General features: G+C 44.2%; 1 protein-coding gene across 9 annotated transcripts in view; it reads left to right on the forward strand.

Annotated features, from left to right (window-relative positions):
* The window catches only part of EXD3 (exonuclease 3'-5' domain containing 3), a 261,724-nt gene that overhangs the window by 81,821 nt on the left and 165,962 nt on the right, over nucleotides 1-13,941 (forward strand). For 8 of the 9 annotated variants that reach the window (XM_062011571.1, XM_062011576.1, XM_062011570.1 and 5 more), the window contains 3 exons: nucleotides 574-638; nucleotides 4,648-4,818; nucleotides 6,097-6,264. The exons of the other annotated variant lie outside the window; for it this stretch is intronic. In XM_062011571.1, coding sequence (XP_061867555.1) covers nucleotides 574-638; nucleotides 4,648-4,818; nucleotides 6,097-6,264 — 404 coding nt within the window. The remainder of the gene's footprint in view (nucleotides 1-573; nucleotides 639-4,647; nucleotides 4,819-6,096; nucleotides 6,265-13,941) is intronic. 9 annotated transcript variants of the gene reach the window in all.

Consider the following 13,941-nt stretch of genomic DNA (forward strand, 5'->3'; position numbering starts at 1 on the left):
TTCTTCCTCAAACACCATCTTGCCCAAGTTGTGCCGGAGCCCAGCCCGCTCCAGCCCCGTGTGCAGCCCACTGGGCTCCGGCACTGCTCAGGCACAGGTTGAGATGAGGTTAATGCTTTAGAGCCATTTCATTAAAAATTGGTGCGTTGATGATCCTTTCCAGTCAGAGCAAGATGCTTCTAGGACTGTTTTGGTGTACTTTGTAGAAGGGAGAGTGGTGGGGGGACCGGAGGGGATGTATTTGATGCGTAGTAGCAGCGTGATTTAGTTGTAAATGTGCCGATACAGCTTTTCAGTATTTGAGCCCGTGTGGGTGTTTAGTTAAAGCCATGCATGGATGATGTCTGTTATTTTGTTAGGATTTCAGAGCGAGGGATTTTAGCCCTTTAATCCTGACTGACAGTTGGAAGGTTGGTGGTTTCAAACACAGTGGCATGGAGTAGCTGATTTCTCGTCGGTGAAACAATGCACCAGTGTGTCTAGGCTGCCTGTACAGAGCCAATAAATCTGTTTTGTTTTGTTTTTCTCACCCCTTTTCTCTTTCTCTCTCTCTCTTTCTCCTCCCTCCTCCAGGCCAGGACCCACTCCTATTGCTGAAAACCCTTCAGCTTCTCTGGACAAAGAAAGAGATGGAGAAGGTAAGGCTGAGCCTCCCCTCCACGCTGCAGTTAATAACTGCATGCAGAGCATGTCCAGACGCAGAACGCTTAGGTCAGACCTGCAATTCTTCATGATTGCTTTCAGTTCCAGCACACAGGGAAAGAGCCTATGCATTTGCAGCAAGAAGTGAAAAGAAAAGGTAGCTCTGTGTGATGTGAAGCAGCTCAGGGGCTCATATAAAAGAGCTGAAGTTACAGAGGGGAAAAAAAAATCAAAGTTGCTTTTGTTGTCTTTTAAACACTTTTTTTGTTCACTCAATGGAGGATCTTTGGGGGAGGGGGTAGAATATTTCCAGTAGCTGAAAAAAATGAGGGTTGAAGTCAGTAGAAAAGTGCTCTTTGCCAAGTGGAATGGTATCAAAGTCTTCATATTCAAAGTCTTTTTGCTCTTTTTTTCTGATTTGGTTTTGCCTTTTAGAGTGGTGAATGCAATTTACACTGCCTGTCTAAAATTAGTGCTGTATTTTTATACAGCACCCTATGGGCTTAACGTGGCAGTTTCTCATACAGAGTAAAATATACTTCATCTAAATTTGGGAGCTTGAAAACTAACAAAAACACTAGATGCATCAGCTTAGTGGTGACTTTACCATGTTTAACTCTGCGTTGTTCAGGCAGATTCATAGCCAAGATGTCTTCTTCTAAAAGGCCCAATGACCTGCATCTTGCCATGTGGAATGTGTCCTGTGTGAAATGGCTGGACACCTTGTTTTACATGCCACATCCTCACTGTATGGAGTGTTTAGCCATTGTCCTTGTCTGCCACACTTAGACTTTCCATTACTGAAGTCTGTGGTTCCCAACCAGAATAATTAAGCAGCTGGAAGCACTGTGTGAGAGATGCCTTTCTAAATGGTCAGTCACTGATATAGACTTGAGCTCAGCAGCTCTGATGTCTTGAGCTTTCTGTCAAGGTTTGTTAGGGTTGGAGGAAAAGAAATATTATTTGTTAGGTCTCGAGGGCAGTTAATCCCACAAAACAACAGTAGGGAAGAGTAATCATCAGAATCTGTGCTGTGTACCCTGGCATGTGAAGAAAAATACTCTGGGAAGGATAGAGCCTCCCTTCGATGTGGCCTTGGGCAGAGACCACCACAGCTTTCCTGCTGAGGGTGTAGGGCTCGAGGATCTCCATGAGCCACACTTGCAGCTCTGCTTACTCACTTTGTTTCTGGCAGGGGCATCCCAGCGAGTCGCCTGGTTTTGCAGAGCAGAGCAGGCTGGCTGCAGCTCCCCAGTGGGGCAGCTCATCCCTCTGGGACACTCTTTAGGCAGAAGCATGTTTCTGAACCTGGAGGATGTGTTTCTGAAGCATGAGGAAAACCTTCAGAGAGATGAGGAGGGCTGCGGTGGGACCAGGCAGGGCAGCAGCTGCCTCTAAGGGGGATAGCGCAACAGGAATGTTCCCAACAGGTCCTGACACAAGCCCGTCACACTGCCACTGAGATGGACTAATCCATGCTTGTGGCATTACCCCCTTCAGACATACAGTGCAGCCACAACAAGTGTAGACACTTTCTGCAGGGGCAGCTGCAGCCCTGTCCTCTGTGTGCCACCTGAGGCAGGTGGTGCTGCTCACATCCGAGTGTCCCCTTCCAGTAAATGGAGTTGTCTTCAATCCAGCTGACTGCTCCACTGACATTTAAATGGCACGGAGCTCCTTTGTCTGTAAATGTAATTCAATGTTTTCTGTTCACTACTGTGAATCAACCTATTGGTCTCAAATCTGTGGCCATGACCAGGGGGAGGGCATCTGTCCATGGCATGACCTTGGTTCTGAAGCACAGTTATGAGAAGTGATCATTTCCTACATGGGAAAGAAGGTCCTGGAATAACCAAGAAGCATCAACAGACTGGCCTGAGCTGTATAACTAGAAATAAGGGACCAACACTGAATGTAAGGAGTATGTAGTTGAGCATCAGCAAGATTGTCTTATTCCCATGGTCTATCAGGCTGTAGAAATGCCCCAAGGAGCACTCACTGCCATGGGAATCAATTGAAATGGAAATGGCAATTACACATTTAGAGGAATCCTTCCCTGGCAGAGGATCAGCCAGGCAGCACAGCACTCTTTCCTCTCTGATTTAGGTGTCTCATGCCTTCTTGTTCTTGGTGTTTTTTCTCCCTTAAACTATACATGCTGTAGTTGAAGTCTTCAGATCATTAGGAGGATGGGAAGGCTTATCAAAGCTTAGATGATACGAAGTCAGGACTGGGTCTAGATAACAACAGCTGGTGCTCCTGGCAGCTGTGTCGGTGTTTGGAGATGCTCTGTGTGTGAAATGCTTGTGCTCACACAGGGGCCATGTCTGCTGGAGCCCATCCTGCCACAGCCTGGGCTCTGACTCAAGCCCGAGAAGGAGCTGAGCCGTGCGGTCAAAGCTCTTGTTGAGGCTAAATGTTCTGAAGTGGGGCTTTGGGGGGTGGAAGAGAGGCCATTTATAAGCAATGCAATTTCGTTGGCGAGCTGCTTTGTTTTGCTTTGGCTGTTGTGTTGGATATTTGTGGTTGGACGAGAGTTTGCCTTTTCCTTCTGCTGAATCTCGCAGTGAAGCTGGAGCCCTGTGTTTAACATCGCAAGTTCTTGCCACAGGGAAAAATACTTACAGGGAGAAATGTGTTATCTAAAGTCACATCTTTGTTAGTCATCAGCTTTTTTGTACTGCATTGTGATAATCTAGTGAGAAAGAAACTGCCTCTGCTGTAAATGATAGGTCCTGTGGTTTTTCCGGACATGAAAGACGCTACGGAAAAGCATCTTTTCCAGTAACTATTGTAGATGAATAAAAAAAGAACAAATCCATTGGCAAATTTTCTGTAGATTTGGTTGTTTGTTTTTCATACCGTTGTTCGAACTTTACGTTGTTTCCATTGGAAGCTGCGGCTGGGGCCAGCGGATACAGTAAATTACAAGTGCTGGCTGCAGGCGGGAATGAGCATCTTTTGGATTTTGCTTTTTAGTCAGAAAAGAAAGAAAGCAGCTGCTCCTAGTGATTTCTTGTTTTCTGTCTCTGCTTTTGCCTTGCTCCTCACCAGTACGTGTACCATGCAGTGAAAGCTCTTGTGTGGGTACTGAAGGATGCCACGTCTTCACCCTGCCAACCTTCTGAGCTCCTTGGAAACTGCTTCTAATGTAAACATTATAAAGATATTGCTCAGTACTGCTAATTTATCACTTCTACCAGATGGGTAGTAAGTAGCCTATTAACATTCACAAAGTGAGTGTCCAATGCCTTCACATTTCTGAACACATCACCCTGGGATTCCTAAGATTTATGGCCTGGAGCTTTCCCATGTCCAAGCCGCTCCACACAGCCCTGTGGAGGTGTGCAGTGGCAGTAGGTAGTCACCAGAAAACACACTGCTCATGAAGGTTTGAAGGAAGAGAGCATGGATTTGCAATCTGACAGAGTTTGAGCTCTGATCTTTCTTTCTAATCCTGTGTATAAAATCCAAACTATTGTCATACTCCCCAAATATTCCTGTTACAGTGAGTAGTGTTATGCCATTGTGGCTGAAGTGGGTATAAGGTCAAATAGCAAAGTTTGTGGTACAAGGATGAGGAGGAGGGGCTTATGTGCTTTATTACTTGTAGGTCTATTAGAAGTTGAGTAGGTTTTTGAGCCCAGTTATCTACCTTCAGTGTTGCCATAGTCCTAATAACACCCCTTTCTCCAGCTCACTTCTTTTCTACCCCTCCCCCAAATCCCAAGCTGCTTTGTCTGCCCCACAGAACAACTTCTCTGTCTTTATGGGATAATTAGTGTGGACAATTGCTGCTTTTCCCATTGGGTTTGAGGTGCAGTGAGCCATGAAGGAATCTGTAATGACATGAAAAGTCACTGGAGGCGCGGATGGTGGCTGAATAGCAACAGTTACCTCTGTGAATAGATTAAATTAAAAAAAATAAAGCTTTGTGTTCAGCTGGGGGAAGGGAGGATTCACTAATCTTTTTGTACATGACAATGTGGTTTTGTATCTCGGCAGCTCAAGGAAGAAATCAGGCGGAGCTTTGCAGGACTGGAGGATCCATTGGCAGGACTCCTGGACATGCTGGAAAGCAGCAGCAGCGATTGGAAGGGAAAAGGGCATTCCCTTGGGTATTGCATCACCACTGAGTTGCAGCTTTGGATAAAAGAGCATCCTGCTGCTCAACAGGTTAGAAAAAGAGAGAGTGAGAGAGCCAGGAGAAAGGAGAGGGCAATTGATTTTCATGTCCCTCAAGTGTCCCCAATGTGACTTCATTCCATAGTCCAGTGTCTTCTCTGTATCCCATGCAAACCCGGTGAGATGAGGTGTGAAATTTGTACTGAGGTGTTGTTATCTGTTGTATGTTGGCCCAAAAATGAAATCATGTTAGCAGCTGTGATGCAAGACCTCGCTTTCCCCTTCCAAGCTGGGATTTCCATCTTTCCAGATCAAACCACTTTGATCAAGCATTGTTCTCTCAGCCTTTGCCGGGCTGGAGGCTTTCCCACTGGAACTCACATCCCTGCTGTCAGGATGAAACCAATTGCACTCATCTACTCAGCATATTCTTCCAGTTCTGCAAATAGAAGCCAGTTACTGTACGATTGCTTAATTCCTGCCATATGGTGGGGAGCTTTTATCATTGAGAATGCAGAAAATGGTAACAGTATGGCTTTCCAGAAGCTGAATGATTAGCTTTGTAACATTGGGTCATCAGATTATACATCCTAATGTTTACCATTCCTTATGTGTTCATATATTCTGACCTCATGTTTTCTCTTTTTGTAAGCTTTTGGCTCTGATCTGCAAGACACTTTTGGGTTTTATTTGTTTCATTTCCCATTTTTCCAAATGTCTCTTTTTAGATGTTAAGCTGTGCCATAGCAGTATCTGCAAAGTGTAGTGTGTTGAGCTGTGCCATAGCAGTATCTGCAAAGTGTAGTGAAGTGCTACTGGCACTGAAAATCCCTGTGTCACAAGGGAATGGCTGTGCAGAACCATGGGTGGTAATACTTGTATCTTTTGACAACACTTTTGTTTTTCCTGCCCTTCTTGAACCCAGGAAGAAGCCTGGGAATGAAAGTTGAATCCTTATGCCTGACAGGTGAGATCTGTCTTGAGAGGAGTGACTGGATTCAAAGATTTTCTGCTGGGAACTAGAGGACAGAACTTCTAAAGTGCTGTCTTAGTAACAGAGAGCAATTTCCCAGTTTCATATTTTACTTTTGCACAAGGCCACATGCCTTTTCCAGAATTATCCCGCAAACATTTCGTGTTTTTAAATTAGATGCTGTGCAAAAAATATGTATCATCTTGTTCTGATTTCTGCTTGCAGACTCCATGGGGAAATTGGAGAATCCCTTCCCAAGGAATTGGCTTATTCCACTGTTTAAACAAGCTGCATTTTCAACTGCCATTGAATTGTAGCCATCTCTTTTTTTTGTATTGTTTTTTTTTCCCCTCCAGTCTGGCATCAAGCTGAAGAAGCTGCAGGCCCGTGTACTCAGAATACTAGCCCAGTGCCCAACTAATCTTCTTGACCCTCTGATTAGCATTTACCAGCTCCATACAGCAGACCGGAACTGTTTGCTTGGACATGTCAGTCATCTTTATCACAAGGGCGATTACAAAGAGGTGGGTCATGTCTTTCAAATAAATTTACCTACCCAGCTCTAGTCCTCTGTTAATGTCTGTGTCCTTTTTTGGATGCATTTCAATGGGAATTCCATTTCATCACAGCAGCTGCACACCATGAATGGTGCAGCTTAGCATGGCCTTCCCATCTACAGGAGTAGGCTCTGTTCAACCTCATTTTTTCTAATGGCTGAGTACAGAATGCCAGTGAATCCTTTCTCCACTCCTTTTTTGACCTTTGAAAGTAATAGGTTAATAGGGTTTAATTTGGAGAATATAAGGGGATGGTTGGGTTCTTTTTTGTTTTGCTTGGCTAAAAAGAAGGGATTTTAGTACTTGGTCATAGACCTGCTGTGCTATCTTCAATCTGCCTGCAGCAACGAAGGCTTGGAAGATCTCTCTCTTCCCACGTGATTCCCCTAACCAAAGTGTCTCAGGAGTTTCAAAACCTTTTTACCATGTTCAAAATATGTTGTTACTCGTGTATTTGAGTGTGAGTGGCTGCCACTGGCAGGAATTCAACAAACCCAGCATTTCAGATGCTTTACGCTGTGCTTTATAGTACTTGCAGCATCTCTGGCATCACCATGATGTCTTGGTAGCCTTGTGAGTGTTCCCATGAGCAAACTAAAACACTGTTAGTGCCTTTTTTTAAAAAGGAAAAAAAAAAAGTTGTTTTTTCTCAGAGCAAGATGGTTTATTTTGATGGCATAGAACAGCTTGATCTTGTTTAGAAAAGGAAAAAGATCAAATCGCATTATAAAAACCCTATTCTTCACTAAAACCAAACTCCCAAGTGAGACTGTGGATTTCCATTCTTGTTGATTTCTTTGAATACTGAAACAAGGATATTTCATATTTGATTAGAAGTTCACAGGTAACTGCTTGAAACTTACTAAATTGCTTAATAACTGCTTGAAACTTACTCTCTTGCTCTCTTCCTTTCAAACATAAGTGTTTGAAAATCCTAACAGAAATGTGCTATTTAACTGTATTCAAGGGTGATTTTTTTAAGTTCATGGCTCCAAAGATATTATTGTTTTCATTAGAAATGCAGTTCTTTCAAGATCTGGTGTGGAAAGCTCCATTTTCTTTTTTTTTTTGGTGGAATTGTGTTTCTGGTCTTTCTTCCACAGAAAAGCTCATTTACTAGTCATTCCCAGTGTGAAGAACAGGAAACCTCAACTGTTGCTTACCCTCAGCCATAACTTTCTTCTAGTTTTGTTTTCTTGCCAGAAGGATGAATAGAATTATCTTCAAGAATAACAGGAAATATTTTACTGCTCTTGGGGACTAATCATACCTAAGTTCACAGCAACTAACCCCCAAAAACCTGGAACTAGGGCTGTGGCAGGTCTGTTCATCTAAAGGGGATTCACACATAAAATTTTTGGCTCTTCTGTCTTTCACCTGAAAGGACAGAAATCCTTCTGAGTTCTTGCTGTCATTATTTACTTACGATAAGACACCAGGCATTTGTTCTAGAGCGTGTTTTGATGCATTCCCTACTGTGGCAGCCAAACCATGGCAGTCTCCAGTGGGTTGAGGCTCCTTTCCCTCACAGAGGCCTTGGAGAAAGATCTCTTCAGAAAATGAGATCCCTGAGGACAGCCGTGGTGGTTATTTGGTCCTGAAGTGCATCTGGCCCACTCTTTCTGCCTTGTTGCAGGGGCGCTGGTGGAAAGCTGGATTCACAGCTTGTGAATCACAGCAGCCAGGTTTCAGCTGTGGGTTGTGGGGAGGGTGTAGGTGTGGTAGGGGGCAGGAGGATCACCAGCTGTGTACAAGGATGGTGGGAGAGGGCACAGGTGGAGTTGATTTGCCTCTGATGAAGTAGCACATCTAGTGTTTGTGGGGAAGAGGCAGGTGTTGGGGAGCACTGGCCAGAGGATGGCACCAGTGGTTCACAGGGGAAGAGGAGGCTGACACAGCGGGAGAGAGGAAAAGGCAGAGACCTGTAAGTGAGTTCTCGAGGTGTCTGGCCCATTTGGGGTTTTTATCCATTCCTTTGTGAGTGGAGTTTCAGTTGCTGGAGGAGTGTGGCAGTGTGGGGCCTTGCAGGGCACTCTGGAGCTGGCCAAGGAGCTCCTGGCTCCGTGCTTGATGGGCTACTTGGCATGAAGAGACAGAAGGGTTTAATGTTCCCGCTCAGGTGGCTTCAGGTGGAATGTGGCGGCTTCGTCAAGGCCTCTAGAGCCACAGGCCATGGCTCCAGGCCACCCCTGACCCCGGCTGTGCCGGGCCGTGCGGAGCCTGGCTGGGCGGATGGCTTTGTGGGGAGGGTGATGGCTGCCGGTGGGGCCGGACAATGCGGGGATTCAGCAGACCGGGGGTAATGCAGTGCGAGCGAGTCTGTGAGAAGCCCTGAATAGGCCAGGCTGTGCTTGAGAAGAATGAGGGGTAGGCAGAAGGCAAGCTAGTGTTTCATGGTCATCTTATGTTACACTTCAGCCTTTCAAAGAGTGTCTGGGGCTGGTTGAATGAACCTCTCTTGCACTGCGAATGCGGGAGCCTAGAGACAAAGGGGACTCTTGTCACTCGCAGGCCCCTTTCGGGAATAAAAGCCATTGTCACATGAACAGGGGCAGTCTGGCAGGCTGTGCATGCTTCAGTGCCCCATGATATCGCTAAGTCTCAGCAGAAATCACATTCAGGGCCCTGTCAGCTTTGATTAGCGGGGTCTCATGACTTAATGTGCTGCGATATTTCATGTCTAAGGGTGGCGGCTGTCTTTCTGTGGGATGAATGCCCTCTATTGTCCACTGAGTTATTTTATTTACATTTTTTTAAACAGCTTATAAAGGTAAAAAGATAGCTGTGCTTAAAGAAAAAAATCAAATTCCTTTGCTTCTGGATCAGTCGTGAGTGCTGCTCGGGTCAGATACAGTGAAACTTGTTTTCACAGTCAGCATCAAAGTTCTCGTCTTGTTTAACAGCTTTATAGTAAATTCTGAACAGGTGGCAGTGGAGCTGGGTTTAGGAAGGAAACAATAAATAATCTTTTTAGCCTCTGACAACCAGAAATATTCTTGGGCTTGAGAGAGCTCCCACTCTGACTTGTCTGTATTGGTGGCTAGTAGCATTTTTCTCTCCTTTATCAGTTTGCTTCTTAAACAAGAATATTGGACTCAGCTATCAATGGGACAGGGAGTATTTCATTTTAACAGGGGGTTTTTGTTATTGGCCATCCAGATTTCAAAAGCAGAGTATTTTATTTTTTCTACAATTGTTTCACCTGTTATTGACCACAAACGAGGTTGATTCCGTGTGTTAAATTCAGTTAATCTTTGCTCTTTCAATTAACATAATGTGGATTATCTATTAAAATTTGGTTGTTGAAATTTGTCATAAGTTGGAGCACACAGAGCAAAATCTCTGTAAGCACAGAATACAAAGTTGTCAATAATATATACTACTACAGAAGTAATTGAATAATTTATTAGAAAGGATGGTTGATGAAAGAGCTAAAAGAATACAAATATGCTAAGAGATAGTTACGAGTAGCTCAGTCACCAGTGTGGTCTTCATCTTTCAGTGTAGTGATGGCTTGAACACCAATGCAGGGATGTTGCTGTTGGTCATCCTACTTCATACTCACAGTGCTGAGTACACTTGGTGTAATTTTGCAAATCTGTCGGTACAGATCAGTGTTAAGACTGAGCATGTGAATGCATATTCAGAGTTGGGATTTCTTCACTCTCTTTTGAGCTGTTCTCAAGACAGTGAAAATGTCTCTGGTGTTGCCTCCTTCCCCCATTCACCAAGTTAATTACAAAGGCTTGCTCACCTCTTGCTGTATTTTAAAGTGTGTGCATTTGAATTTCCTTGTTTCTTTTAAATTAAAAGTAATAATCAATAAGGAAAACAAGGAAAGCCTTACAAGGGATGTTTCTCATGTAAAGGTGATGATGTCAGGTTTTTTCCTATTAACTTAATCTGCTGCCAAAAGACAGCCTTAAGGGCATGTTGCCTGATAGATTGATGCCTCTGGAGCAGAGGTAGACATCCTGTGAGCAATGGCAACTCTTCTGCCAGCTCCCAAATGCCAGGTCTTCTGGAGCTGCCTCTTCTATGGGCAAAGTGGTTGGGAAGGAGCTTGGGTGTAGCTGGGAAATAATAATTCAGATGCTTGTGTTCTGCTCCTACTGCCAGCCTTTCTGGCCTCTCCTCAAGCAAATGAGCTCTTGACAGAGGTGTAAATGTGCAGCAGATCTTGCCACACAGAGTCTGGCTCTGGAGGATTGGGTGAAGGTGGGTGGCCTGTGTGCAGAGGAAACTTGAGCAGTGCTCTAGAGGACCACTCATTTGTGAGGAAGCACTGACCAGTCAAACCAGGTTTAAAACTGCTTTGAGAGACCTGAGGAAAACAAATCTTGTGTTTGTTTCAGTTCCCTCTTCCCTTCACCTGTGCACACACATATTCCAACCTTGACTTCTCTCCCTCCACTTCAAGTTCTTTAGATACAGGTAACCTGTCACTACTTCATTTTGACAATCTCACTCCTTATTTTATAAGCTCATGGTCTCTTGAAAGTGGATCTGGGAAATCTCATCGTTTTCTTGTTTCTGAAGATCTCCCTGAAGACAGCTGTGTATGTTGTACACTCTTTAAGCAGGAAGTAATTAAACATCTAACCTGATGTCATACCCTATGTGGTGATGCACTCTGAGAGTCTGAGCAAAGCTGATTAGCCAGAAGGTTGAAATGAGTGATTCCGAAACACAAAACAGATGTTCCCAGTGATTAATACGTGGTGTGCCTTCTACTTCATTTTTTCTGCCATGATTATACATCCAGCCTTTGATCACTGTGATTTTCCTGGGGTTGACATTGGATCCTCCTCTGCAAAGTCTGATTCTGTTGTTTGGTCTGTTCTATGGGTTTTCAGAAATTCCATCACCACTGATTCAAAAATATTCCACTAAGTCAAGTGCAGGCATATTTACCTTTGTGTTGTCCCAACTTGCTTGCAGCACAGCTAAGTAATGCAGGAGTCATCAGAAACCGTTTGTGTCCGTCCTGCATCAGCACTCCAAGCAATGCTACTAGCAAAAGGTTATTCCTCTGGTGCTAACCCTACCGTGGGAAAATTGCCTAAATTGTCAATGTAGACACCACCCAAGTGCACATGCCCTTGCAGATAAGATCTTGTGTGGCTTCCTGCACTTCGTACTGTATGTGGAAAGAATAGTCACTTTTAGATGAGACAGAGCCAATTGCATTCAAAACAAGTCGAGAGGATCAGGTATTGGTGCAGAGTGCTCTGGGCTTGTGTGTTCACTTCAAAACACTCCCTGTTTTCCCATACTTTTGTTTCTGCAATTGCATGACCAGAAGGATGGTCTGGTGCACATGGCCTGGCCTGAACACCTCGAGTTTGGGTCACTTCCCTCATCCCACGCTCAATGCACTTACACACATTTTAGATATAATTTAATGCAGTATTACCCAGCTTTGATTTCTTCCCTATCCTCATCCAACCCTCCTTTGCTGTATTTTTAGATGTTTATCCTTGGGAAATAAAACTATTACAAAATGTCCAAATATGATTTTTTGCTTTCACTGTAATTAAAGAATGACCCAAAGCTGCCTGAGCACAATGTGGAGACTCATCAACTTTGATGGGTGTTAGGCAATAGGTCACCACCTTTTCTCCTGCACTAAGCAGTGTACCATCATAGCCAGGCTTTTTACTCTTGTTGAAGTGAGGGAAGTCTGAGGATCTGTAGTTGGATTAACATGATTGTGAGCTCCCAGCCTACCCTGGCTGGTCGTCCAGCACAGCTTGGAGAGTGCAGCACTGCACAGGGAAATGCCTGTTTCTTTGGTGGGGAAGGGGATTCTCACCATTTCAGTTACAGCTCTCTGTCTGCCTAATTAAAGTGTTTGTTTTCTAACTACGAAATGAGTCTGCAAATGAGGTGGTGTATTTCTGGAGATCTTATCATCTATAAGCAGACTGTTAAAAATAGGGTCGTTTTACACAAAACTTGTTTGTGGAGAGAAACAATTCAAAACATGATAATAACAAAACAAAACCCTAAAATAGCTCTGAATCGAGACCACAGACACAGCTGCCAAACACTTTCATCTTTATTACAGTTACTCATATCTCTTCTCTTATTATTCCTATTGTAAACACGCTGATTTTATCTTGGTTGTCCTCACTATTCAGCCAGGCAGCCCTCGTAACACACTCAGATCCAGAGTTGTTGCTCCTGGGACCCAGATCATGCCTCTCCCTCCACGTTTGGCTTTGTGTACAGCCAGGGCTGCTGCCCCACCACTGCCCATGTTCCTCACAGGTGGAAGTTTCAGCCAGCTGCATGATTAATCTGACAGCTCCATCCTCTACCTTAGCTGGGTGATGTTAAAGTGATGGTAAAAAACAGCTTGTGTGGTTTGCTTGAAGTTCCTCTGAGCTGCAGCAGTGGTGATGTGAGCTGGGTCTGCCACAGCTGGGGTTGGAAGGTGAAGTCTCTCTGTGCTGTGGCTAGGTGAATATTCCTCACTCAACATCCTTTGGTACAGGGTAGAACATACATCCAGTAAGGGAGAGAAACCTCACCTGTCCCAGCACATGTTCATCTGATTAAGTCACCCTTATGGTTAATAGAGCTGGAGATAAAGCTGTGCCATTTAGATAACAGTTCTGCAATTAGCTTAATCTGAACACAGGTGTGAACATTAAAAAGCTATTAGGGAAACCGATGTGTGCTTGCACCTTAAAACTAACGGGTTGCTTTTTAATGACCAGGTGATGGAACAAGATTTTGAGAACTGCATGTCATTTGTTGGTTTTTGGTTTAGGGTTGTTTGTTTTTCAGAAAACTGATAGCTGGGAGGATAACAAAACCAACTGTCAGAGCTTTAGAGACACAAACCTCTTAAGTCCAAACCAGAAGCAGCATCCTTCATCTTGTATGCAAATTGATAATGACTACTGGCCTTGAGCTTTGTGATGTTAATCTGATCATCTGAGAGAAGAGGTGCTTGATGCTGAACAGTGCCCTGTTAGCCCTTAAGCAGGTGGAATAGTTATAACATCTGGACTAAGAGAGAAGATGTAGCTAGGCTGAGGGATGATAATGTGCCTTTCTACCCAGCATCTGGCTTGTAGCATACAGTCACTGCTTTAATACTAGTTCCTCTCATTTTGGGATGAAGCCTGGAATGCAGTGTTCATTTTATAAAACCAATCAAATCCCCAAGCCCCAAAACCATACCCAAAGCAAAACAGGAAAACAATCCACTGATGTTTTCCCCTTCATAACCAAGTATCTCTCTCTTCCTGGGCTATGTGAACAGTTGAACTTAGATGGAGTGTGTGTTGTCTGCTTTTGTTCACTCAGCCTTTGATGCATGAGGTGAAATCCATGCAGGGGTGGCCCAAAGGTAACAGAACCCACAGCTGCTGCTGTGAGTAATGCTGGGCTGAGCTGTTGAGCTGGGGCTGGGGCTGCAGAACTTGTGCTTCCAATGGTGAGTGAAGATGTCATTTGAATGCTGGGAGACAGGACAGAAAATATGTTTTAGGGTGAGCTCCTACCCTCACTTGGGTTATTCGTCTGGTTCAGTTTTTCTCTAAAGCTCTGTGATGAGCAACCTTGGAGGGAGTGCACTTTTTAATGTGTGTTTACATATTCTAACGAATAGCACTGTTCTAAAATGCAGCT

The sequence above is a fragment of the Colius striatus genome, chromosome 19 (genome assembly GCF_028858725.1).
Source record: "Colius striatus isolate bColStr4 chromosome 19, bColStr4.1.hap1, whole genome shotgun sequence".
Taxonomy (NCBI): domain Eukaryota; kingdom Metazoa; phylum Chordata; class Aves; order Coliiformes; family Coliidae; genus Colius; species Colius striatus.